The sequence below is a fragment of the Haliotis rubra genome, unplaced genomic scaffold (assembly GCF_003918875.1).
Source record: "Haliotis rubra isolate DU_JTF1 unplaced genomic scaffold, ASM391887v1 Scf60, whole genome shotgun sequence".
Taxonomy (NCBI): domain Eukaryota; kingdom Metazoa; phylum Mollusca; class Gastropoda; order Lepetellida; family Haliotidae; genus Haliotis; species Haliotis rubra.
In genome coordinates this window covers 167,947-195,306 of record NW_025767302.1, presented here as the reverse complement: position 1 = coordinate 195,306, position 27,360 = coordinate 167,947, and the positions used below count along the sequence as shown (strand labels likewise).

Here is a 27,360-nt window from a genome sequence, read left to right as displayed (position 1 = left end):
AAAACATGACGCACTTTTGTGGTGCCTCATTCACAAACAAACCATGAACCACTTTCGAAGTTTAACAACAACAAAAACAACAACGACAACACTGTACGCCATTGTGGTAGTGTCTTATTCACAAAAACACTGTGCTCCATTGTGGTAATACTTCATTCCCTATCACACCAAGCCCTATTGTGGTAGTGCATTATTCACAAACTCACAATAACCCATCATGGTAGCGACTTATTCACAAACATATCTCGTTGTGATCGTGCCTTATTTGTAAACACACCGTGATCTACTGTAGTTGACACGCATATCAATTTTAAGGTTAATGCATCGGTGTCCGTTTCATTAGGACTATCAACAAAGAACCACATCTTCATACGGTAATCAGAGAACAATTACCCTCCGTGACACAGGGCAGGTGTGTAAGTATGAGATATCTCCAGTACAACCAGAAATTATTGAGAATTTAAAGATTGTAATTTTTTTTTTCACTCATTACTCACGTATTAAATGTGAATATTAGCAGAACATAACTCCAGATTCAAAGACAGGTGAACAGTTAGTATTTTGTCAAGTCACCATGGGCAGCAATGCAGGCTTCAATGCGGCGGGGCATCTTACTGATCAAAGAAGTCAGAAAGTCGTGGTCCATGCTGTCCCAATATCTGACCACTTCTTCTTTCATTTCAGCAATATTTTTCAGATTTTTCTTATTGACCCTTTCCTTCATAAGTCCCCAAACATTTTCCATTGGATTTAGGTCAGGGCTATAGCTTGGCCAATCTAATAATGTCATATTTTGGGTCCGAAACCAGGCCTGTGAATGCTTTGAACGATGTTTTGGATCGTTGTCCTGCTGGAAAATCCAAAAATTCCATAGAACACGTGAGCAGATGGAAGTAAATGTCCCTCAAGAATATCTGTGTACCGCTCACTGTTCATATTCCCTTCAAATACATAGAGGGGCGTTGCCCCTAACACAGATATGCCACCCCACACATACAATTTCGGACTGTATACTTTGGGCGCTGATACAAAGGTTTTTCAATTTGTTTGGTCCAGAATTTCAGTGTATTAGGAAACAGCCACACAGAACTTTCATCTGAGAAAATCACATTGTCCCAGTTAAAATTTCTATGCTGTAAGCACCAGTTCAACCTTCGCTCCTTTTGTTCAGGTTTCATGATCGGTGATGGAATTCCTCGACTTTTCTGCCAACCCATTGCATGCAGCTCAGTTCTAATTGTCTGCTTACAGACAGCCACAGTTCCTCTATCAATCATATCCAACCTTAAGTTTTCTTAACTCCTTCGTTTGTTTTTAGAAACAAGAATACCAAGCCGCCTCCTGTCACCGACAGTCAATTTTCTGGGCCTACCTGCGCCTCCCTGGTGCTCAGTGCCATATCCATTTGCAATATTTTTCAAAACACGATAAACAGTGGACAAAGGGATGCCTGTTCTACTTGAAATCACTTTAGCTGATCTGATGTCCTTGTTATAATACTCTAAAATCAACTTCCTCTTCTCTAAATCATCCATACTGAGGATCACTGAAAATGTCGTCTGCTAGCAAGTAAACAATGGGGGATAACACTTCACAAACTAATGGAAAAGGATTAACGGAGTTCTCTCTCTTGAATGAAACAAGCACTTGATAGCTGGTCAAAGTTGTTTATACTAGAAATCCACTTAAACATATTCCTAAAATTCTCAATAATTTCTGGTCATACTATATATACTGTAAACACGATGCATGGTGCATTATTTCCAGGATCAGTAGGATGGGATTCCTGGGCGCCCTGGTCCGCCTGCAGCAAGGCGTGCGGGGGTGGGACAATGATCCGACTTAGGCACTGTCATGTCACCAAGTGTGTGGGACCCAGCATGCAACCGGAAGTGTGTAACACACAGCCATGTTGATCAGCAACCGGAGAGAATGGAACATCGGTAAAGTGCCAGGTTATCAAAGGAACTGACCGCTGGATTAGCCGGAAGAAGCATACCTGTCCGAGGTGAATGTGGAGTTCAGTGCTTTAGTGGCTAATCTTCCTTCAGAGAGAAGAACCTCACCTTTCTCGTGCCATATATCAAACCTGTAAAGCACATCTGTATATATACTTCTTTCTAGTCATGATATACATCCATGCAATAAACAGCCATCTACTCACAAATGTGTTTATCAGTTCATGGTCAACCCGAAAGCACAGTTTTCTTTTCTCAATGTAGACCGCCTAGGTAGATAGATCCCTCTTGGTGAGTGGAAGTTCCTTGTTCGATCCCCTGGTTGCGTCGTACTAAAACTCGTTAAAATATGGTACTTGTTATTGCCCTGCCTGGCGATCGGCATTTCGGGGATACAACAAGGACTGATTTGTTCGGAATCAACAATGTGTGTATATCCATGCAGGGCTGATGAACAGTATCTCAGAGGGCCAGCACTACTGTCGCAATAACAGCCCCAATGATCGCGACGAACATCAAGGGAGCTGTCTCTTGCAAAGCACATTTCTGAAGTGCACCAATGCTAACTAAACGTTTAATTATTTCAAATGAATGCTTGGCCTGCACTTAGGGTTGTACTTTCACACAGAGTGGGTACAAAGTTTGGTGGCACTGAGATATATCACAATTCTACAGAGTGGGATAGACCTGTGCCCCGTTCCTCAAAGCGATCGTAGCGCTAAGATGATCTTTACTCCCATACTTTAACATAGACTTACGGCTGTCGTAGCGCTACGATCGCTTTGAGGAACGGGGCCCTGTAGATAAAGGGTTTACTCGTCAAGTAGAAGGCCCGATTGTGAATCATATCCCAGGTTTCCCCGCATTAGTGTTACATGTAGTGAAATATTGCCAGAGGCAGTAAAAATCGTTCACTCACTCACAGCCCATCCGTTCTTTTCATACTTTAACTGAAGTTACCACTGTCGACGGTATATGCCGAGCTCCAGATAATGTTTCAACATCAGGAGTACGTACTCCTTATTTTTTCAATATAGGAGTACTGGAAAACTTAAGAGTACATTTAGAGTACTGAGAGGAATTTAATGGCGGATCAGTAATGTTTTGTTTCGTTTCATATATGCACCACAGCATTGCTGCTCTTGTGTAAACAGGTCAATAAACAATAAAACAATACTTGTTCAGATAAATACGTATGTAAATGATTCTAAGACCGTACAGCAATGCTGTGGTGCGTTTGTGCTACGTTTTCTAAAGTATTTCCTACCGTATCGTGCATATTTTTTTCCATACGTACATACGCCGATACGGCCCTTATCTGGAGTATATGTGTTCCAACCCAATTCTGATTTGTTTTAGTAAATTTGTGAAATGATTTTTTCAAATTTGGAGTGATTTGAGAATCTCAGGCTTTCTACCCGTGTTCTTTAATATAGGCTGTGAATACACAATGTCATTTTGAAAGTGATCAAATGTAACACATGTTATTATTTTGGATTACACCTTCTCGGTAAAGTACAGATTCTAGTACTTTTGTTGGGTTGAGTTCCGTCCGGGCCGTGGAAACCGTGTCAATTTACACATATCAGAGGGGTACGCAATGTCCGTGATCAAGACTACCAGTTGTCCATGCGGTGGCTGAATGGGTTAGATGGCTGTGTGCCTGACTCTGAGTGTGTAGGTTCGACTCCCTGACAGGACTCAACCCATCACAAGTGGTAGAATCTGTATTTAACCGTGGAAGTATAATCCAAGGTATAACACGTGTTAGCATAGACTGGTTTCAATCTTTTTTAAACTAACAGTTGAAACTTTAATAAATCGTTGAACACCTTGAATATCTTGTATTTGACAACTAGGAGGAATACCAGCATGCAATAACTGCATAGGATAGGAATGTTTATTAACAATATAGATTATGACCGATAAATAAAATACTTTTGAAAAAGTGTCATTACAAGTTGGTAACAAATCACATGAGAAAAAGTTTCCCATCCCACACATGTATAACAAATAGAGAATGTTTAATATAAATATATAAAACATTAAAATCAGGCACATTTCAGAAGAACAGTACATAATACACAGGTGTATATCTGACGTGTGGGTCTTGTGTCTATATCCATCCTCTAACCTTCATTATAAGTCAATACCATTGAAGATCCGGGTTGGAATTGATCTTCAGTAATCCATGCCTGTCGTAAGAGGCGACTAACGGGATCGGTGGTCAGGCTCGCTGACTTGGTTGACACATGTCATCATATCCCAATTGCGTAGATAGATGCTCATGCTGTTGATGACTTGATTATCTGGTCCAGACTTGTTTATTTACAGACCGTTGCCATTTAGCTGGAATATTGCTGACTGCGGCGTAAAACTATACTAATTCACTCACTCATCATATATGAAACAGGAACTCCTCTGGGCGTTTGTTACCCATCTTCAGTGACGTGTGCATACCCACGTGGTAGAACAAGTTCGGCTCCAACTGAAACGCCGGAATGCCCGTGGTCCGCGTGAAGTCGTAGATGGTAAGGTCGGTGTGGGTGCCGGGAGTTGCGGTAGCCATGTGAGACACAAGGGCCCCCACAATGTGGGCGGGGTAAAGCATGGCTTGTGTACAGCACCCCGGAGAGGGACGGAACTGATACAAGTGTTTTGACACTCTCCTCAGGTCAAGGACGTTTTGTCGGCCAACTGCAATGGCAGTAAACATCGTGAAGACCAACCCTATGAGGAAATACCACCCATACTGTTTCACCATCACTCTTCCCCGAACCACAAATGTAGATATGTACAGGATGAAGACAAAACAGCCCCCACCAACACAACCAATACTTAAGAGGTCAAGAAGACGAGTCGACTCATTCGCGAAGCCTTGCCACCTCTGAGGGTAGTACAGTTTTAGATAAGCGAAACTCTTATTTTGCTGCTGATCTGCATTTGAGCCAAAGTGGTTATCTAGCGTGTAGTGCAGCACTGGGGCGAGGTCTTTGTGGGCGACAGCATCATCTTCAACCATCATTATATACCTGGATCCAAGGGACTGGGCAACTCGCATGCAGTACGTATAGTCATACGTCTCTTTATCGTACACATCTTTGTGAAGTATTTGTTTATAGGTGAGTGTATTGTTGTTGGGGACATTAAAGTCTCGTGCGTGGAAGTTTGAAGATCCATATCGCTCTGTAAATGGGAGATATTCCTTGAGATCTACAGCGTCTTTGTGCGAGAGAGGTTTCAAATCAACGTTACAGACAAATACAAACGTCCTGCCCATAAATTCCACACTTTTCGCGAATTGGTCTAGAGCTGCAGCAGATTGTAAAAGGTATTCCATGGTTAGGTTGGCATCATCACTTCCAGTCCTCTTCACTGTCAGAAGGGCCACAGCCAGGAACAACTGGTTGCCGTTTCCTAGCATGGACGCGTAGTACCCAGGGTTGTCTGTGTAAGTGTTCTCTATGTAGCGTCGGGCCCTTTTCACCCTGTCTCTGTTCAGTAAAACAGCTTGTTTGGATGCTTCGGTTCTCCCTGTTGTCAGTTTGAAGTAGACAGAGAAGGGCATGTCGTGGCAGATTAGCGGCAGCAGCACCAGGAACTGCAGGGAGAAGATGACTATCAAGGTACCAATGTGTCCTCTCTTGATGGGGCAAAGACGAAGCATCATTGGCAGTCGCCACATGCTTCTGATTGGCGGAGCCTTCACACCAGATGGTCTGCTAACAGTGTCACACACGTAGGTCTGCAGACAGTTTCACACACGTAGGTCTGCAGACAGTTTCACACGTAGGTTTGCAGACAATGTCACGCACATAGGTCTGTAGACAGTTTCACACAAGTAGGTCTGCAGAGAGTTTCACACAGGTAGGTCTGCAGACAGTGTCACACATGCGTCACATAAGCCACTTTTCACACAATTAGGTCTGCAGACAGTGTCACACAAGTAGGTCTGCAGACAGTGTCACGCAGGTAGGTCTGCAGACAGTGTCACGCATGCATCATATAGACCACCCATTTTACAAGTAGGTCTGCAGACAGTGTCACACAAGTAGGTCTGCAGACAGTGTCACACTGCAGGTAGGTCTGCAGACAGTGTCACACATGCGTCATATAGGCCACCCATCATACAAGTAGGTCTGAACCAGCTGGAAGAGAAAAATGGTTTAATGAAGGATATTCATGAGATTTTGTGTGATTCTATAAGTTCTCTGGAGTAAAGTTTAGAAACAGACCAAAGTGTTGTACAAACTACGAAAATCTTAAATGTTGTGAGAGTGGTCAAACGTTCACACACGTGGGTTGGGATCTAATGTCATAAACTGATAATCAATGTTACATGTTGCGAGAGCGATCAAACAATCACACACGTGGATTAGGAACTAATGTCATAAACTGATAATCAATGTTATGTTGCGAGAGCGATCAAACAATCATACACGTGGATTAGGAACTAATGTCATAAACTGATAATCAATGTCACATGTTGCGAGAGCGATCAAACAATCACACACGTGGATTGGGAACTAATGTCATAAACTGATAATCAATGTTACATGTTGCGAGAGCGATCAAACAATCACACACGTGGATTGGGAACTAATGTCATAAACTGATAATCAATGTTACATGTTGCGAGAGCGATCAAACAATCACACACGTGGATTGGGAACTAATGTCATAAACTGATAATCAATGTCACATGTTGCGAGAGCGATCAAACAATCACACACGTGGATTGGGAACTAATGTCATAAACTGATAATCAATGTTACATGTTGCGAGAGCGATCAAACAATCACACACGTGGATTGGGAACTAATGTCATAAACTGATAATCAATGTTACATGTTGCGAGAGCGATCAAACAATCACACACGTGGATTGGGAACTAATGTCATAAACTGATAATCAATGTTACATGTTGCGAGAGCGATCAAACAATCACACACGTGGATTGGGAACTAATGTCATAAACTGATAATCAATGTTACATGTTGCGAGAGCGATCAAACAATCACACACGTGGATTGGAAACTAATGTCATAAACTGATAATCAATGTTACATGTTGCGAGAGCGATCAAACAATCACACACGTGGATTGGGAACTAATGTCATAAACTGATAATCAATGTCACATGTTGCGAGAGCGATCAAACAATCACACACGTGGATTGGGAACTAATGTCATAAACTGATAATCAATGTTACATGTTGCGAGAGCGATCAAACAATCACACACGTGGATTGGGAACTAATGTCATAAACTGATAATCAATGTTACATGTTGCGAGAGCGATCAAACAATCACACACGTGGATTGGGAACTAATGTCATAAACTGATAATCAATGTTACATGTTGCGAGAGCGATCAAACAATCACACACGTGGATTGGGAACTAATGTCATAAACTGATAATCAATGTTACATGTTGCGAGAGCGATCAAACAATCACACACGTGGATTGGGACCTGACTGTCATAAACTGATAGACAATGTCACATGACATTCGCATACATCATATAGATCTCCCATTACCGCATGTATGTATCACAGATAACATGTCACAGAAGTTCTGAATGACACAGATGCGTCGGAACGGTATATATCACCTCTGCTATTTTCGCCTTCAGTTCGGCCATCTTCATCCAGCCAAAGGAAATCCTACTGAAGCCGATTTCATCCACCTAGAACATAACATCACCATCGGTTAAATACACACATACACTGTCACTATCAAAATATTGTCTGTGTATGAAATAATTGAACTGTTTATCTCATATTGATGATGAGAAAACCAGAACTGGTCGTATCCATAAGTAGCGCACATTATATATGACTATCCTATATATGACTATCCTACCTGTATGACGTCAGTTAAGCGCATGGTAGTTAGATACGGGATAAGCTCACATGTGCTGACGCTGGCGGTGTGGGTGACTGTGTCAACAACTTTCACAGGCAACAGCCTAATGTATGGATAACTCAAAATCGCTTTTTCGATCGGGACAGGTGTTGCGTCATGGGTTTTCATAAATCACTCCTTCATCTACCACTGCTCCACACACAATGCCCTCACACTGAACGAAGTTTAAAGCATTTAAATGACAATACTTAACTTCTCACAAGTAAGTTTAAGTCGCCCCACTTGCCTGCGCTTTGGAAAAGACAACACATCAAAACACACCGTGTTTACAAAGAACCGTGTGAATTCACATTGTGTGACGACATACTATAATTCCAATAGGTGTATTTCTAACGCCAAATACACCAATGTCTGTTATGTCATCTCGTCCTAATTCAACTGCAATGTAGAGTAACCCCATACATCATGTCGTGGTGTAGATCGTCAGATGTCTTTAACGTTGACGACGTCCCTGCTTTTACTGACTGTCAGTTTCAGGGTTACTTGAAACACCAAAGGTGTTTTACACGACCAAGGTAAATTACTTGTACTTACTGTGAAGGCGTGGCTGTCCCGCGGACATTTGTCGCCTGTCAGGGGCAGATAACCCTTTTGTTTGTCCAGCAGTGACGTTCAGTAAACAGAGATGATCGATTGGGGTTTGCCTCTGAATCAGGCGTGAGATCAACAAGCTCTCCTGTTTACAGGAAATAATGTACTTTGTAAGATACAGAATAAAATATACATCTCTATCAATCGCAGATAGAGGAAGTTGAGTATTTTGAAGTCTAATTTAGTCGATTTCTGTGTTATCAATCTCATTTAGTGAGAAATAGGCAAAATCTGTAGGTAAAATCCTCCCGCGTTTCCAACAATTTAGCTGTGCTAAGCTAGGGAAGTCTCTGTGTGTTCATACTCCGGGGACCCCGATATACTACCATCATCTTTGGAGTGCACCTTGTCTGCCGTCAAGATACACCTGTGACCCCGATATACTGCCATCATCTTTGGAGTGCACCTGTCTACCTTCTATTTACATCTTTGGAGTGCACCTGACCCTTCTATTTACGATATACTGCCATCATCTTTGGAGTGCACCTGTCTACCTTCTATTTACACCTGTGACCCCGATATACTGCCATCATCTTTGGAGTGCACCTGTCTACCTTCTATTTACACCTGTGACCCCGATATACTGCCATCATCTTTGGAGTGCACCTGTCTACCTTCTATTTACACATGTGACCCCGATATACTGCCATCATCTTTGGAGTGCACCTGTCTACCTCCTATTTACACCTGTGACCCCGATATACTGCCATCATCTTTGGAGTGCACTTGTCTACCTTCTATTTACACCCGTGACCCCGATATATTGCCATCAGCCTTTGGGTGCACCTGTCTACCGCTCTATATACATGCACCGTTACATGACTCCGTTATACTGCCATTAGTCTTATAGTGCACTTTGTCTACCTTTTATGTACACCTGTGACCCCGATATACTGCCATCATCCTTGGTGTGCATCTGGCCACCTTTCTCTTCCCACCTGTGACCCGATATACTACCATTACACTTGGAGTGCACCTGTCTACCGCTGTATGTACATGTTCCCGCGACCCCGTTATACTGCCATTAGTCTTAAAGTGCACTTTGTCTACCTTTGTTACACCTGTGACCCCGATATACTGCCATTAGTCTTAAAGTGCACTTTGTCTACCTTTGTTACACCTGTGACCCTGATAAGCCCCTATTAGTCTTGAACTTGCTTCAGTCTGCCTCTCTTGGTAAAACCGTGACCCCTTCTATCTGTATTGAAGTTCCCGAGGTATAATTCTAATGTCTTTCAAAGTGTCTGTCCATGTCTGCCCTGTCCATGTGTCCGAACTGTCTATTCACGATCGCCTGCCCCCACGAGCTCAGGGGCGGTGGGGTAGCCTAGTGGTTAAGGCGTTCGCTCGTCACCCCGAAGACCGGGGTCGGTTCCCCACATGGGCACAATATGTGAAGCCCATTTCTGGTGTCCCCGCCGTGATATTGCTGGAATATTGCTAAAAGCGGCGAAAAACTAAATTCACTCACTAACTCACCCACGAGCTCAATTATGTCCCTTGACTGCCAAGTATTCCTAGACACAATCTAACAATTTGAATGGTTGAATAACCTACCACTCCTGGGTCTGTAGCCCCCGAATAAATGAACACATGCATGTTCTAACCATGCCTGTCCTAGTCTTCTATTGTGCTTCTCCACATATATACTCCACCACCTCCCGTCTATCTTGGAGCCATTTCGTACAGATTGAAATAGCAAACCTATTAAATATTTATTATTCCTGCCGTCTCGAATAACCAAAGACATGAAATTCATATTTTGCACTGGTGCAACAAATTCTACATTTTCAAAGGTCAGGTCTTGACCTCATCGAAATGCAGAACTTTCACATAAATAAATGTTTACTTCAACATACTGCAGAACGAAATGAATTTCAATTGTACCAGGGGCCCGTTTCACAAAGCTCTCGTAATCCTAAGATCTCGTTACTTTTCTCGTATCATTCGTACCTCCTATACTGTAACATAGGAGGTACGAATGCTACGAGAAAAGTTACGAGATCTTAGGCTTACAAGAGCTTTGTGAAACGGGGCCCAGGACGATATGTTTATTTTACAATAAACATGACCCAGGAATAAGTATGACACGTGACATATTCTTACACTAAACATTTATTCATAAAACCGTTAATGAAACAATGCAGACATTGCAAAAAATAATATTTTTAGCAGTAAAATAACGTACAGTAAACTTCGGTTATTCGAACTTAAAGAAACCTCTAATTTTAGTTCGTCATAGCCGCAGTTCGTTATAAGCATTTTCCGCTGAAAAATAAATGCCTGATTTATCTGACGATGTCTAATTTGTCCACTGATGATGTCAGATATGTCTGCTATGTCTGATATATCTGATGGTGTCTGATTTGCCTGATATATCTGATGGTGTCTGATTTGTCTGATATATCTGATGGTGTCTGATTTGCCTGATATATCTGATGGTGACTGATTTGCCTGATATATCTGATGACGTCTGATTTGTCTAAGGTGTCTGATATGACTGATGATGTCTGTTATGACTGATATGACTGATGGTGATGATGTCTGATTTGTCTGCTGAAGTCTGTTGTGACTGAAATGTCTTTTTTGTCTGATAAAATCTAATTTGTTTGATGACAAATGATGTCTGTTATGACTGATATGTCTGATGATGTATGTTATGACTGATATGTCTGATGATGTCTGTTATGACTGATATGACTGATGATGTCTGTTATGGCTGATATGTCTGATGATGTCTGTTATGACTGATATGACTGATGATGTCTGTTATGACTGATATGACTGATGATGTCTGTTATGACTGATATGTCTGATGATGTCTGTTATGACTGATATGTCTGATGATGTCTGTTATGACTGATATGACTGATGATGTCTGTTATGACTGATATGTCTGATGATGTCTGTTATGACTGATATGATGTCTGTTGATGATGTCTGTTATGACTGATATGACTGATGATGTCTGTTATGACTGATATGTCTGATGATGTCTGTTATGACTGATGATGTCTGTTATGACTGATATGACTGATGATGTCTGTTATGACTGATATGACTGATGATGTCTGTTATGACTGATATGTCTGATATGTCTGATGATGTCTGTTATGACTGATATGTCTGATGATGTCTGTTATATCTTATATGACTGATGATGTCTTTTATGACTGATTATGTCTGTTATGACTGATATGACTGATGATGTCTGTTATGACTGATTATGTCTGTTATGACTGATATGTCTGATGATGTCTGTTATGACTGATATGTCTGATGATGTCTGTTATGACTGATATGACTGATGATGTCTGTTATGACTGATATGTCTGATGATGTCTGTTATGACTGATATGTCTGATGATGTCTGTTATGACTGATATGTCTGATGATGTCTGTTATGACTGATATGTCTGATGATGTCTGTTATGACTGATATGTCTGATGATGTCTGTTATGACTGATGATGTCTGATGATGTCTGTTATGACTGATATGTCTGATGATGTCTGTTATATCTTATATGACTGATGATGTCTGTTATGACTGATATGTCTGATGATGTCTGTTATGACTGATATGTCTGATGATGTCTGTTATGACTGATATGTCTGATGATGTCTGTTATGACTGATATGTCTGATGATGTCTGTTATGACTGATATGTCTGATGATGTCTGTTATGACTGTATGTCTGATGATGTCTGTTATATGTATGTCTGATGATGTCTGTTATGACTGATATGATGATGATGATGTCTGTTATGACTGATATGTCTGATGATGTCTGTTATGACTGATATGTCTGATGATGTCTGTTATGTGACTGATATGTCTGATGTCTGTCTGTTATGACTGATGATGTCTGATTATGTCTGTTATGACTGATATGACTGATGATGTCTGTTATGACTGATATGTCTGATGATGTCTGTTATGACTGATATGTCTGATGATGTCTGTTATGACTGATATGTCTGATGATGTCTGTTATGACTGATATGTCTGATGATGTCTGTTATGACTGATATGTCTGATGATGTCTGTTATGACTGATATGTCTGATGATGTCTGTTATGACTGATATGACTGATGATGTCTGTTATGACTGATATGTCTGATGATGTCTGTTATGACTGATATGTCTGATGATGTCTGTTATGACTGATATGTCTGATGATGTCTGTTATGACTGATATGTCTGATGATGTCTGTTATGACTGATATGTCTGATGATGTCTGTTATGACTGATATGACTGATGATGTCTGTTATGACTGATATGTCTGATGATGTCTGTTATGACTGATGATGTCTGTTATGACTGATATGTCTGATGATGTCTGTTATGACTGATATGTCTGATGATGTCTGTTATGACTGATATGACTGATGATGTCTGTTATGACTGATATGTCTGATGATGTCTGTTATGACTGATATGACTGATGATGTCTGTTATGACTGATATGTCTGATGATGTCTGTTATGACTGATATGACTGATGATGTCTGTTATGACTGATATGTCTGATGATGTCTGTTATGACTGATATGTCTGATGATGTCTGTTATGACTGATATGTCTGATGATGTCTGTTATGACTGATATGACTGATGATGTCTGTTATGACTGATATGTCTGATGATGTCTGTTATGACTGATATGTCTGATGATGTCTGTTATGACTGATATGACTGATGATGTCTGTTATGACTGATATGTCTGATGATGTCTGTTATGACTGATATGTCTGATGATGTCTGTTATGACTGATATGTCTGATGATGTCTGTTATGACTGATATGTCTGATGATGTCTGTTATGACTGATATGTCTGATGATGTCTGTTATGACTGATATGACTGATGATGTCTGTTATGACTGATATGTCTGATGATGTCTGTTATGACTGATATGTCTGATGATGTCTGTTATGATGATATGTGATATGTCTGATGATGTCTGTTATGACTATATGTCTGTTATGACTGTATGATGATGATGTCTGTTATGATGATATGTCTGATGATATGACTGATATGTCTGATGATGTCTGTTATGACTGATATGTCTGATGATGTCTGTTATGACTGATATGTCTGATGATGTCTGTTATGACTGATATGACTGATGATGTCTGTTATGACTGATATGTCTGATGATGTCTGTTATGACTGATATGTCTGATGATGTCTGTTATGACTGATATGACTGATGATGTCTGTTATGACTGATATGTCTGATGATGTCTGTTATGACTGATATGACTGATGATGTCTGTTATGACTGATATGTCTGATGATGTCTGTTATGACTGATATGACTGATGATGTCTGTTATGACTGATATGTCTGATGATGTCTGTTATGACTGATATGTCTGATGATGTCTGTTATGACTGATATGTCTGATGATGTCTGTTATGACTGATATGACTGATGATGTCTGTTATGACTGATATGTCTGATGATGTCTGTTATGACTGATATGTCTGATGATGTCTGTTATGACTGATATGACTGATGATGTCTGTTATGACTGATATGTCTGATGATGTCTGTTATGACTGATGATGTCTGTTATGACTGATATGTCTGATGATGTCTGTTATGACTGATATGACTGATGATGTCTGTTATGACTGATATATCTGATGATGTCTGTTATGACTGATGATGTCTGTTATGACTGATATGATGATGATGTCTGTTATGACTGATATGACTGATGATGTCTGTTATGACTGATATGACTGATGATGTCTGTTATGACTGATATGACTGATGATGTCTGTTATATCTGATATGACTGATGATGTCTGTTATGACTGATATGACTGATGATGTCTGTTATGACTGATATGTCTGATGATGTCTGTTATGACTGATATGACTGATGATGTCTGTTATGACTGATATGACTGATGATGTCTGTTATGACTGATGATGTCTGTTATGACTGATATGTCTGATGATGTCTGTTATGACTGATATGACTGATGATGTCTGTTATGACTGATATATCTGATGATGTCTGTTATGACTGATATGTCTGATGATGTTTAATTTGTCTAACGGAATCTCATTTCTTCCTTGATTGGCATTACTTCTTCATCTAGAAGTCTGAATTGTCTGAAGTTGTCTGATGTTGTGAGACGAGGTCTCATTTGTCTGCTGATGTCTCATTTGTCTGCTGAAGTTTTCATATATATTTGTTGTTTAGTGTCCTTGTTTAATGGAACATCAATTTATGTTAGGTCAGCCTACTGGTCCTGGTTAATACAAAATTGAAAGTTGCAAATTCCATGTGTGCGTGCGTGTGTGCGTGTGCGTGCGTGTGTACGTGATTGATGTTTTATCATATGTTTGATTGATGTTAAATATGATCCAGATTTGCCACGTCGAAAGCGTTCGTGCTTTGGGTGGTATTTCCACAAACGTAATGTTTAAAGGTGCTATTGCGTATGGAATCCTCGAAGGGACATTGTCGCGTTGTCGCATTGTCGCGTGTCGCGTTTTATTAGTTATGGCGGATTTTATAAACTATCACAAGCATGATTACTTTTCGATGTTTGGAGTGGAGCGGAGATGAGCGGAGTGGAGCGGAGTGGAGTGGAGTGAGTGAGAGAAGTGAGTCAGTGAGCGGAGTGGAGTGGAGTGGAGGGAGTGGAGTGGAGTGAGAGTGAGTGAGTGAGTGAGTGAGCGGAGCGGAGTGGAGCGGAGTGGAATGAGTGAGTGAGTGAGTGAGTGGAGTGGAGTGGAGCGAAGTGGTGTGGAGTAGAGTAGAGAGGAGTGGAGATGAACGGAGTGGAGTGGGGTGGAGTGAGTGAGTGAGTGGGTGGAGCGGGGAGCGGAGGGAGGGAGGGAGGGAGCGAGCGAGCGAGGGTTGATTTCTGGCACTCCAAGGGTACGCAACTCTGCCAAGCGATTTGACCGCTTTTAAAATCATAATCATAACATTCCATTTGTATGGCGTTTTCCCAAGAAGAATATCACGTTCAAAGTCGACCAAAACTGTATTTGAGGTGCTGGATGGTTAAGTGATATTACCATCTCATTCTACCTGGTATCGATCCACTGCTGGCTGAACAAGTTCATCAGCGTCGGACAGGACTGTACCAAGAATCTCTCTGAGGAGCCACACTGTGGAACATAGTGACCCATTCGTGGACATCACTTGATGTTTCTGCCGATGTGGCCTGAATTTTAACAATATTTGAGTTTTTTCACAACCTGTGAGCTTGATATGGGTGACCAAAGTGATGAGTGTGTATGGTGCTGGGATTAGAACCTATGATCATAGTTTTCTGGTGTGACTAAGAGACACAACTCTGCACAGCAAATTACCCGCCTTGAATGACAGAGCCACTGTGTGCCGTGATTACAATGAATAGTAGCGCTAATAATTTGTCTTGCTGCTAAAACACACTTGATTGGCCAAATACATTTACAATATATACAATAATTTTCAAAGCAACAATGAAAGATTTCCATTAAGTTCAAGAAAAGCAGCCCCCATTATCATTACGCGTACTACTTCATTGTAAAAACCATTGGAGGTAACAAAAGAGCACTGAAGTGTGAAATAGAGTATAACATTTCCTGCGCATGCGTAGACTCATTGACTTTCTACGCATGCGCACCGGTAATCAAAAAGGGCGAAAACGCGACACGCGACAATGCGACATATAATATGTCGCATTGTCGCGTGTCGCATTTTAGTGAATTTTTAGGCTTCTTTTTACACATCTTAGATAGGGTGACGCGCGACAACGCGACATCTTTTGACCTTGAAAGTTGTCGCTATGTCGCGTGTCGCCCTTTGGAGGAATAGAAAAATATTATTCAAAACGCGACACGCGACATCGCGACAATGCGACAAATGGGCGAAATGTCGCGTTGTCGCGTTTTGGTTTATTTTGCCTCACTTTACTCGTTTTTGCCAACGCGACAATGCGACATTGCGACAATGTCCCTTCTAGGATTCCATAATTGTGTTCACTGTCAAACTAGACCAGGATGTTGATGCTCGAACTTCACTCCGTATCTATATGGAACAGGTTGCAGCTGGATACTGGAATTTAATGTATCCCGTTGCATACGACATCCTATGGGTAATAAATAAATTAACACACTCGCGTGTTATATTGATCTGGCTCTGGAAATATTGTTCTTTCTAAAACATGAATCGTGAAACAACAGCACAGTCGCTGGTGTATCCGGCAACCTCTGTTAACCAGACTGAGTGAGTGAGTGAGTTAATGGGTGGGTGGTTGAGTGAGTGGTTGAGTGGTTGAGTGAGTGGTTGAGTGGGTGGTTGAGTGAGTGGTTGAGTGAGTGGTTGAGTGAGTTGGAGTGAGTTGGAGTGAGTGGTTGAGTGAGTGGTTGAGTGAATGGTTGAGTGAGTGGTTGAGTGAGTGAGTGAGTGAGTGGGCTTCACACATTGTACACATGTGGGAAATCCAACCCGGGTCTTCGGCGTGACGAGCGAACGATTTAACCACTAGGCATCCCACCGCTTCTACTAGTCAGAAAACCAACTCGCTTTTTATCCGGACCGGAAAATATCCTCACACTTTCCGGATTTCGAATTCAGCAAAACCCGTTCTACAATCACACACCAACATTTGATTTCTTACACCGAGTGGCATCGGACACACCTCCATTACGTGAATGCAACCAAACCTCCACTTAGTGACTGCAGACATATCTCCACTTACTGACTACAGCCAAACCTCCACTTAGTTACTAAAGCCAAACCTCCCCTTAAGGACTAAGGGTCGGGTAATCTTCAATTGACCATTTTTCTATTTAAAAATAAGGTTTGAGATTTAGAAAGAATTTCCATTATAAAGTAGTTTATTTGTTATTGCATATACCCTACTGAGGACTGATGGGGTCCATGAAGACCCACTGACAAATCTTTGACCAGCATTTAGAATTGCTCCTGGCAATCAGATTCATTTAACCTTTTCTGCGGGTCTTCTGTGACTTGTGTGCCTATAGCACATTCTAAATGGATTAACCAAACTTATTTGAACTTATGCAACGGGAGCTTGGGGGTGATTACTCTGATGAAAGTGATGGTGGATCTGATGAAGATTATCAACCATCTGAAGGATCTGAAAGCACAGATTCCTACTGTGACCTAGAGGATGACGCTACTTCCGACCCCTTAATTAATGTACTTAGACTCTCCCAGTGTGTTAACAGGGTCTGAAATTCGACCGATTAGCACAGAACCACTCGAGCATGATTCGACGGATCGGCACTGCTGACTGTTCAAAATTCGACGGATTAGGCCGTAAACCCCGTTTAGTGACAAAAGACACACCTTCATTTAATACCTACAAGTCAGACCACCATTTAGTGTCCACAGACACACATCCAATCAGTGACTAGGCTAACTTACACTTTACGACAAGTGGCAACCTCCATGTAGTGACTAGGCTAACCTACACTTTACGACAAGTGGCAACCTCCATGTAGTGACTCGGCTAACCTACACTTTACGACAAGTGGCAACCTCCATGTAGTGACTAGGCTGACCTACACTTTACGACAAGAGGCAACCTCCATGTAGTGAGTAGGCTAACCTACACTTTACAACAAATGGCAACCTCCATGTAGTGACTAGGCTAACATATACTTTACGACAAGTGGCAACCTCCATGTAGTGACTAGGCTAACCTACACTTTACGACAAGTGGCAACCTCCATGTAGTGACTAGGCTAACCTACACTTTACGACAAGTGGCAACCTCCATGTAGTGACTAGGCTAACCTACACTTTACGACAAGTGGCAACCTCCATGTAGTGACTAGGCTAACCTACACTTTACGACAAGTGGCAACCTCCATGTAGTGACTAGGCTAACCTACACTTTACGACAAGTGGCAACCTCCATGTAGTGACTAGGCTAACCTATACTTTACGACAAGTGGCAACCTCCATGTAGTGACTAGGCTAACCTATACTTTACGACAAGTGGCAACCTCCATGTAGTGACTAGGCTAACCTACACTTTACGACAAGTGGCAACCTCCATGTAGTGACTAGGCTAACCTAACGTTGCTCATGTTATATTAAAGAAGTTGTATATCCATAGAACTCTCCTCGTTGTTCAATTTCATATAACAGAAAAAATGTACTTCTATAAACATTTTGATATGAGCAAAAGCGTGACCCACCACAATTTTTTAGGTGTGCATTCTAATTTACTCTTTTCATGTGTGGTGAAAAAAATTGGATGGGTCATGCGTTTGCTCACACTTCTTTTTCACTCTGAAAATAAGAAAATGTAGGTTTTTAGAAGACATTGTAAAATATGTTAACTTTGAGGTCTTCAAAGAAGAAAAAAAAACAGCACTAAAACATAAAAAAGCAAGTGGAGGTAATTTCAACAATGTATTTAGCCTTCTTGATGCTAAAATTATCCTGTTGTAGAACTTTGAATATCATGAAATTTTGTGGGCCAATAAGGGCCTTTATCATACCTTGTCCTTTCTAAGCCACAGCTTGTAAAGTAAACTATTTCTGTCAACAGAATCGAACGCGGCCTTTAGATCGACAAAAGCACACTATAGCCGTCCCTTATATAACGATAAGTATTTATTAACGACTGTATGAAGAATAGAAATATTATCAGCTGTTTGGAATCCATGTCTAAAACCTGCTTGCTCGTGGGTGAACCAAAGTGGTAAATCTCCTACCTGTCGGAGCTGGGGAGAGTGGGCTTTCTTTTTTCCATGTTGAAAAGCAATGTTCCTCACGCAAGCCGGGTACTGTAAAGTCGAGTCGTATTTGATATTTTGCCGAGCTGTAAGTTCTGGCACATGTGGGTCAGACAACATCTGCTTCATGCCGCTCACGTATGGAAAGTTAGACGGCTGTGGCGACAGCTTGTGGCCAGTACAGCGTGCATACACCGACGGTGGCGATTTACGGTTATTAAAGGATCCATACACCACCGGTGACAGCGCACGCCAGTGAAACATCTATACAACTACGGTGACAACGTACGGTAATTAAAGCATTCACGCACCTACGGTGACAACTTACGATAAGTAAAGCCTTCATACGCCTACGGTGACAACTTACGGTAAGTAAAGCATACATACGCCTACGGTGACAACTTACGGTAAGTAAAGCATCCATACACCTACGGTGACGACTTACGGCAATTAAAGCATCCATACACCTACGGTGACAACTTACGGCAATTAAAGCATCCATACACCTACGGTGACAACTTACGGCAATTAAAGCATCCATACACCTACGGTGACAACTTACGGCAATTAAAGCATCCTTACACCTACGATGACAACTTACGGCAATTAAAGCATCCATACACCTACGGTGACAACTTACGGCAATTAAAGCATCCATACATCTACGGTGACAACTAACGGCAATTAAAGCACCCTTACACCTACGGTGACAACTTTCGGCAATTAAAGCATCCACACACCTACGGTGACAACTTACGGCAATTAAAGCATCCATACACCTACGGTGACAACTTTCGGCAATTAAAGCATCCATACACCTACGGTGACAACTTTCGGCAATTAAAGCATCCATACACCTACGGTGACAACTTTCGGCAATTAAAGCATCCTTACACCTACGGTGACACCTACGGTGACAACTTACGGCAATTAAAACATCCTTACACCTACGGTGACAACTTACGGCAATTAAAACATCCTTACACCTACGGTGACAACTTACGGCAATTAAAGCATCCTTACACCTACGGTGACAACTTACGGCAATTAAAGCATCCTTACACCTACGGTGACAACTTTCGGCAATTAAAGCATCCATACACCTACGGTGACAAATTTCGGCAATTAAAGCATCCATACACCTACGGTGACAACTTACGGTAAGTAAAGCATCCATACACCTACGGTGACAACGTACGGTAATTAAAGCATCCATACACCTACGGTGACAACTTACGGCAATTAAAGCATCCATACACCTACGGTGACAACTTTCGGCAATTAAAGCACCCTTACACCTACGGTGACAACTTACGGCAATTAAAGCACCCTTACACCTACGGTGACAACTTACGGTAATTAAAGCATCCATACACCTACGGTGACAACTTACGGCAATTAAAGCATCCATACACCTACGGTGACAACTTTCGGCAATTAAAGCACCCTTACACCTACGGTGACAACTTACGGCAATTAAAGCACCCTTACACCTACGGTGACAACTTATGGTAATTAAAGCATCCATACACCTACGGTGATAACCTACGGCAATTAAAGCACCCATACACCTACGGTGACAACTTACGGTAATTAAAGCACCCATACACCTACGGTGACAACTTACGGTAATTAAAGCACCCTTACAGCAACGGTGGGTAAAAGTAACTAGGCAAGATTGCGTGGAAAACACATATTACGACTTCCTCTTGCATCACGAGAAGAAACTGTTAAGTTACGTGGCCTTCGGGGTTTCACAGTGCGTTGAGCCAGCATCATGCAGTTTAGAGTGAGTGAGTGAGCGAGTGAGTTTTACGCCGGTTTTTAGCAATATTCCCGCAATATCACGACGGGAGACACCAGAAATGGGTTTCACACACTGTACCCATGTGGGCATGCGGATAGTAGATTGTCTTAGGAGAAGTATAAGTATATCCAGCACAAGTGTCACTATCTTTATTGGAAAAACATATTGAAGAATTTTGAAGGCGGCTTAATAAATACGGGAGCGAATACACTGACTGTGATGTATCTTTAAGCGACTTTTATTGACACTTTAAACTTATACACAGTGATTATGATTTTATCAATGATTGTAGACGTAACGATCACGGTTAGAATTGGTCTTCGGCAAGTCAGAAGAAACGACTAACAGGATCGGGTAGTCAGGCTCGCTGACTTGGTTGACACATGTCCTCGTATCTCAAATGCGTAAATCGATGCTCATGCTGTTGATCACTGGATTGTCAAGTTTACTTGAATTTAGAAAACGCCGAATTATATGGATGTAACGAAAGTGTACATTGGGTCCTTGGGTACCATGAAGACGTATTCTGCTAAGTTTCCCTCTCTAAGGCTGTAGGGTACGCAGTACATATATGAACGCGAAGGACATGAAAATATCAACTTTAAACTAGTCAGGTCGCACAATGAGATAAATATGCTATTGGGGGCAATCGGATCTTAAATAAAGAGATGCATCTGAAATGCATTGGTTAAAGGGAGGTAACTCGGTTCGCTTGCGTTGTCTGCTTTTTGCTCTCAGTGAAACTGCCAACATGCATCTGAAATTACACTTCGAGAGTGATCCGTATGTTCAAAGTCTCACGGGGAAAAATCATTTATTTTTCAATATCAACCCAATTCCACAAATGACTCATTGTCTGGTAGCTATGGCTACGATTGATTTGTGCATACTGATGCTCAAAAGTGCAGCATAATATGTTCCGTGTATTTCGAAAGAGAACGAAGTATGATAATACAGTGAGCTTCCCTCAACACAGATGCCATAACATTTCTACTTTTTGACATGCCCGTGATGTCAAATGCATCGACTGTGCTGATTGCTGTAGGGGCCTTGGTGTATCCATTGTCTTTGCAAGAACCTTTCTGGATCAGATTCAAACATAAAGACTATAGCTAGATTATCACAGGCCCTAATATTTCCACTTTTTAACATGCCCGCGATGTCAAATATATTTGTCATTCCCTTCCCCATACCCCCAAAAATAAACCTAAGGGACCGTTCATAATTTATGGCTAGGGGGGGTGATAATGATTTTTATGGAGAAGCATGTACAATGTGAATGCCCCCACCCCCAATTTATGTGCAAAATAAGTGACCCCCCTTCCCATAATTTTTAAGCATAATTTTAAACATAGTTTTATGTACAAAATTTATGACCCCCCAGCTCCCCAGAACAAAATGGGTGGGAAACACACACACACACACACACACACACACACACAAAAAAATCATAGCCATAAATTATGAACGGTCCCTAAACTGTGCTGTGATTAAGTGCTGGACGCTTACCATTTTCATCTAACCATCAACCTCAGGTTAGTCGTGAATATATATCATAGTCAGGGCCAATCAGGGTTAAAGGATCACAGCAAATTGCGGGGTTTTAGTAAAGTGAATCTATCGGATCCCTGGTTGCTGCTTTAAATGACTAAACAGTTGAACCATCTGTTACTGTTTGTGGATCTAGAGTTAAAACAAGACCAAGTTTCACTTACCTAATCTAAATCAGGTCCCAGTGATGGAATAACGTTATTCATCCACTAAGCGTGGCTTTTTGATTTGTATCTTTGGTGAGAACTGGTGAGAAGAGGATATTATTGTTAAAAAAAGAATTAACCACTGTACAATAATGGTGCGATCGGAGGTCGTCAGATTATATAACTAAGCTTACTAGCGTGTGTGTGTGTGTCTGCGTGCGTGCGTGCGTGCGTGCGTGCGTGCGTGCGTCTGATTGTACGTGTGTGAACTTGTTCAGTCTGATAGACCTAGCCCAGTCCATGCACGTGTGTGTGCGTGCGGGTACGTGTACGTTTTCATGTCTGTGTGTGCGTGCGTGTATGGCTGCCTGTACTAGTCGGAATTTGTGTCGGTCTGAAAGGCCAAGACCATTCAGATACGATGCCACGGGGGCTCATATCTCTCTGGGCAGACACTCGTAAACTGGAGAGGGTATGTTGTCTGGGTGTCAAGGAAAGAAATGTGCCCTACAATTCTGAGGGAAGAGTTGAAACGATGAAGTCGCTTCAGTAACATGTAGACTGCTAGCTTGTTTGCACAAAAACATTTAATCAGGACCGTTATATGCAGACAGTCTGAAACCATTGTTACTATCGATAGGTCAAGCTGTTTGAGGTGAGGTGAAATTGGGTTTAACGTCGTGCTTGAGAATATTTCGCTCATATGACGACGTGCATGCGTGTGTATGTGTATGTGCGGCTGCTTGTACTAGCCCAGACTGAAGCTGGTTTTATAGTGCTAGCCCACTGAGATACCACGCCGCAGTGAAGCATGAATACCCCACTCAGACACATTATACTGACTCCGAGCCGACCAGTCCTTGTTGTACCCATTAATGCCGAACGCTAGGCAGGGACCAACAAGTACCATATTTTAACGTCTTTTGGTATGACGCGGTCGGGGATCGAACCCACGACCTTCCGCTCTCCGGGCGGACGCTCTAACCACTACACCACGGAGGCGGTCTTCAAGCTGTTTGAAGAAGTTCAGAACTGATGGTTAATGGGAACAAAAGTACCTTACACTACGGTTATAACGAACTCAAAGGACCACTAATTCTAGTTCGTTACAACCGTAGTTCCACTAAAACCTACCGCAAGTGCCTGGGACAAAGGAACAGTTCGTTATGGGCGTGTTCGCTACAAGTGTTTAGTGTTTGATGGAGAAGAGTCAGCGCTTTCATAGAAATTCAGACGCATGTTAAATGAACCCTCGAATGAGTTAGTGAGCGAGTAGGTTGGGTTAACACCGGTTTGAACTGTATTAGAGTTGTATAACGGTGTGTCTGCTTCGTGTGGGGACATGTCCATAATCATGCACGTAAAACCAAAGAAACGGGCATGGCGCTGACACACCTGGAACCAGGGCCTCGATTTTCGAAGCTCTCTTAGCGCTAAGATAGTCATAAGTGCCATACATTAACATTAACTTACGACTATCTTAGCGCTAAGAGAGCTTCGAAAATCTAGGCCCTGGATCTTAGTCTACGATCATAGGTTCCAGGCGTACCCAAGGGAAGCAACTCTGCACGGCGAGTTATAGGACCTGGGGCGACTGTGCCATCTGGGCTCCCGAACCCCTTGAACTTGTCCTGAGCATCGCAGCTACGCAAACATTACGAGTGGAAATTCTCACTGTGGATAAACAGTGATAAAGGAGTAAGGTATATTCTCCGAAACGCTGTGTCCTCACAGTAAAAGAAGTTGACATCCATAAAACTCTCTTCCCTAATTTTACGTCAAACTATCAAATGAATACACCGTAATTTATTTGCAGTGATAGAAATAGTGACACGGAGATAACAGGTAGTGACCCACATACCAAATGAGAGTTCTGACATTGAGGTCAAGATTACATCGAACTGCTGCTGATAGACGTGTTCTTGAAGACTTTACACGGATTGACACTGATTATGCCATTGTCAGTTTACATTAAATCGAGGCTACAGATAACATGGTTGTGATAGTATGCTTCACAGATTTCGAACCATATAAATAGTTGTACACAGAATGCATGAAACTATAATCGGATCATAGATTTTCGGACGTGACATGTTTTCGAGCGACAGTGTTTACTCGCGCTATAACGAGTCGGATTGGGTCAAACATTGTAAATGTAGCAGACATCCGACTTTAGATCAGAAGGTCCGTGGTTCCTACCACGGGATATTTTTACCGGTGAAACTGCGCTGTATCGAGACGGGTTGGGTCAAACATTGTAAATTTGGCATACATCCGACTTCAGATCAGAAGGTCCGTGGTTCCTACCACGGGATATGTTTACCGTGAAACTGCGCTGTATCGAGACGGGTTGGGTCAAACATTGTAAATACTCGAATGATATTTAAGATATAGTTGCCTCTAATAAGTCAGTGACATGTTTTACAACTGTTCGTGTGATAATCGAGACAACAGATGTTCTTAAGCCTGCGGAAACTCATAACACGATACTAATGTTAATAACTGAAGCATGAGAACTGATACACGCCCTGGATGACACATTTAACAGTATTGGATAATATAGACAGCTGACATACGGATAACTCAAGCATCCGCCAAATAAAAGCATCATTACCTTTCAATGAACATTCTTCATCTTCCTAATTCCAACGCATTATTTCCATTAAACCGACATATCCCATATAGTCAGGGGAGGACTGTGAACTACGTCCGAGAGGATCTTAAACCTCCCTGTAATAATTTCTGAGATAAGATATGTCGCGGCGCTGAGATCCGGGTGTGTTGTGAAGGAGGTCACACTCTCATCCAGCGATAATATATGAGACTGGGTGGGGCTGTACAGAGTGATCTCAGCGCTAGGTTATCGTAACTCGCGGCCAGGCTGGGTTGCGCAAGGCCTCACAGGTGAGGTCTTATCTTGAGCAGTAACAGGAACACATAACTAGGACATGCTGCTCAAAGCACTACTGGAGAAAGAGAGTGAGTGAGAGAGTTTAGTTTTACGCCGCACTCAGCAATATTCCAGCTATGTGGAGGCGGTCTGTAAATAATCGATTCTGGACCAGACAATCCAGTGATCAACAACATGAGCATCGATCTACGCAATTGGGATACTATGACATGTGTCAACCAAGTCAGCGAGCCTGACCACCCGATCCCGTTAGTCACCTCTTACGACAAACATGGGTTCCTCAAGACCAGTTCTAACCAGGATCTTTGAAGTTTGTATATGTTATCATTAAAAATAGTCACATTGCGACATTTTAATAATGGTTTTATTTTGATGTTAACATTCATACCGTTCCTGGAGAAATATGATATTGGTAGAATGAATATATACAACATAACCGAGGATTTCCTTGAGTTTATGAACCGAGGCGATGCTGTCAAAATTGTTTTTATATCTTCAGAAAACTGATGAACAAGTTAACTGCTAGGCATGAGGAAGTATACGCCTATGCTAGATAGCGGTTGATACTGTTACCTCTATGAAGTGTTCTATATACAAGTCGAGGAAATCGAAGATATGGTTTTTCGATCGGCGGGCATTTGATAGGGGTATCATGGCAAAGTTACATGCATCAGACCTCGCAACAGGTGTTTACAGTCTAGTTATGTTTTGTCTAAAGCCAGTTTTCAAATATATGGTTTCTTTCGTACGTCAGTTTTCTATCAGTTAGTAGATGACATGAAGCCTTACTAATATGAATAAAGAACTAAGAATATATACAGGTTAAACGTGACTATTATAGTTCCGGAACAGGGTTAAACTGAACAATAACTTAAAAAGTGATCGAAACAATGTGTTTTTGAGTTGGCGGTATATGGACACATAGGGCATATAAACGACAGATGTTTTGATTTTATCAGTATGTTGATACATAGTGGATATAAACTCCAGATGTATTTAGCTAGCGTTATATTGATACATAGTGGATATAAACACCAGATGTATTCAGCTAACGTTATATTGATACAAAGTGAATATAAACTCCAGATGTATTTAGGTAGCGTTATATTGATACATAGTGAATATGAACTCCAGAAGTATTCAGTTAGAGGTATATTGATACACAGTGAATATAAACTCCAGATGTATTCAGTCAGCGTCATATTGATACATAGTGAATATAAACTCAAGATGTTTTTTTAATTAGCGGTATATTAATACATAGTGAATATAAACTACAGATGTATTTTAGCTAGCGTTATATTGATACATAGTGAACATAAACTCAAGATGTTTTTTAATTAGCGGTATATTAATACATAGTGAATATAATCTCCAGATGTATTTTAGCTAGCGTTATATTGATACATGGTGAATATTAACTCCAGATGTATTTAGTTAGCGTTATCTTGATACATAGTGAATATAAACTCCAGATGTATTTTAGCTAGCGTTTTATTGATACATAGTGAATATAAACTCCAGATGTATTTTAATTAGCGGTATATTGATACATAGTGAATATTAACTCCAAATGTATTCAGTTAGCGTTATATTGATACATAGTGAATATAAACTCCAGATGTATTTAAATTAGCGGTATATTGATACATAGTGAATATTAACTCCAGATGTATTCAGTTAGCGTTATATTAATACATAGTGAATATAAACTCCAGATGTATTTTAA

At 41.3% G+C, this 27,360-nt stretch overlaps 1 protein-coding gene across 5 annotated transcripts; it reads right to left on the bottom strand.

Annotated features, from left to right (window-relative positions):
- Positions 1–4,245: 4,245 nt before the first annotated feature.
- Positions 4,246–25,518, bottom strand: LOC124255458 (post-GPI attachment to proteins factor 4-like). 5 transcript variants are annotated; one of them, XM_046689375.1, is made up of 4 exons: positions 25,335–25,518; positions 8,423–8,564; positions 7,575–7,649; positions 4,246–6,106 (listed from the first exon to the last, which is right to left on the bottom strand). In XM_046689375.1, the coding sequence occupies exon 4, from the start codon at positions 5,641–5,643 to the stop codon at positions 4,357–4,359; it is 1,287 nt and encodes a 428-aa protein (XP_046545331.1). In that variant the 5' UTR covers positions 5,644–6,106; positions 7,575–7,649; positions 8,423–8,564; positions 25,335–25,518; the 3' UTR covers positions 4,246–4,356. The 5 variants fall into 5 exon arrangements, with proteins under 5 accessions (XP_046545331.1, XP_046545329.1, XP_046545333.1 ...); XM_046689373.1 differs by lacking the exon at positions 8,423–8,564 and having other exon boundaries at positions 7,501–7,649; XM_046689377.1 differs by lacking the exon at positions 8,423–8,564 and having other exon boundaries at positions 7,547–7,649.
- Between the last annotated feature and the right edge of the window lie 1,842 nt (positions 25,519–27,360).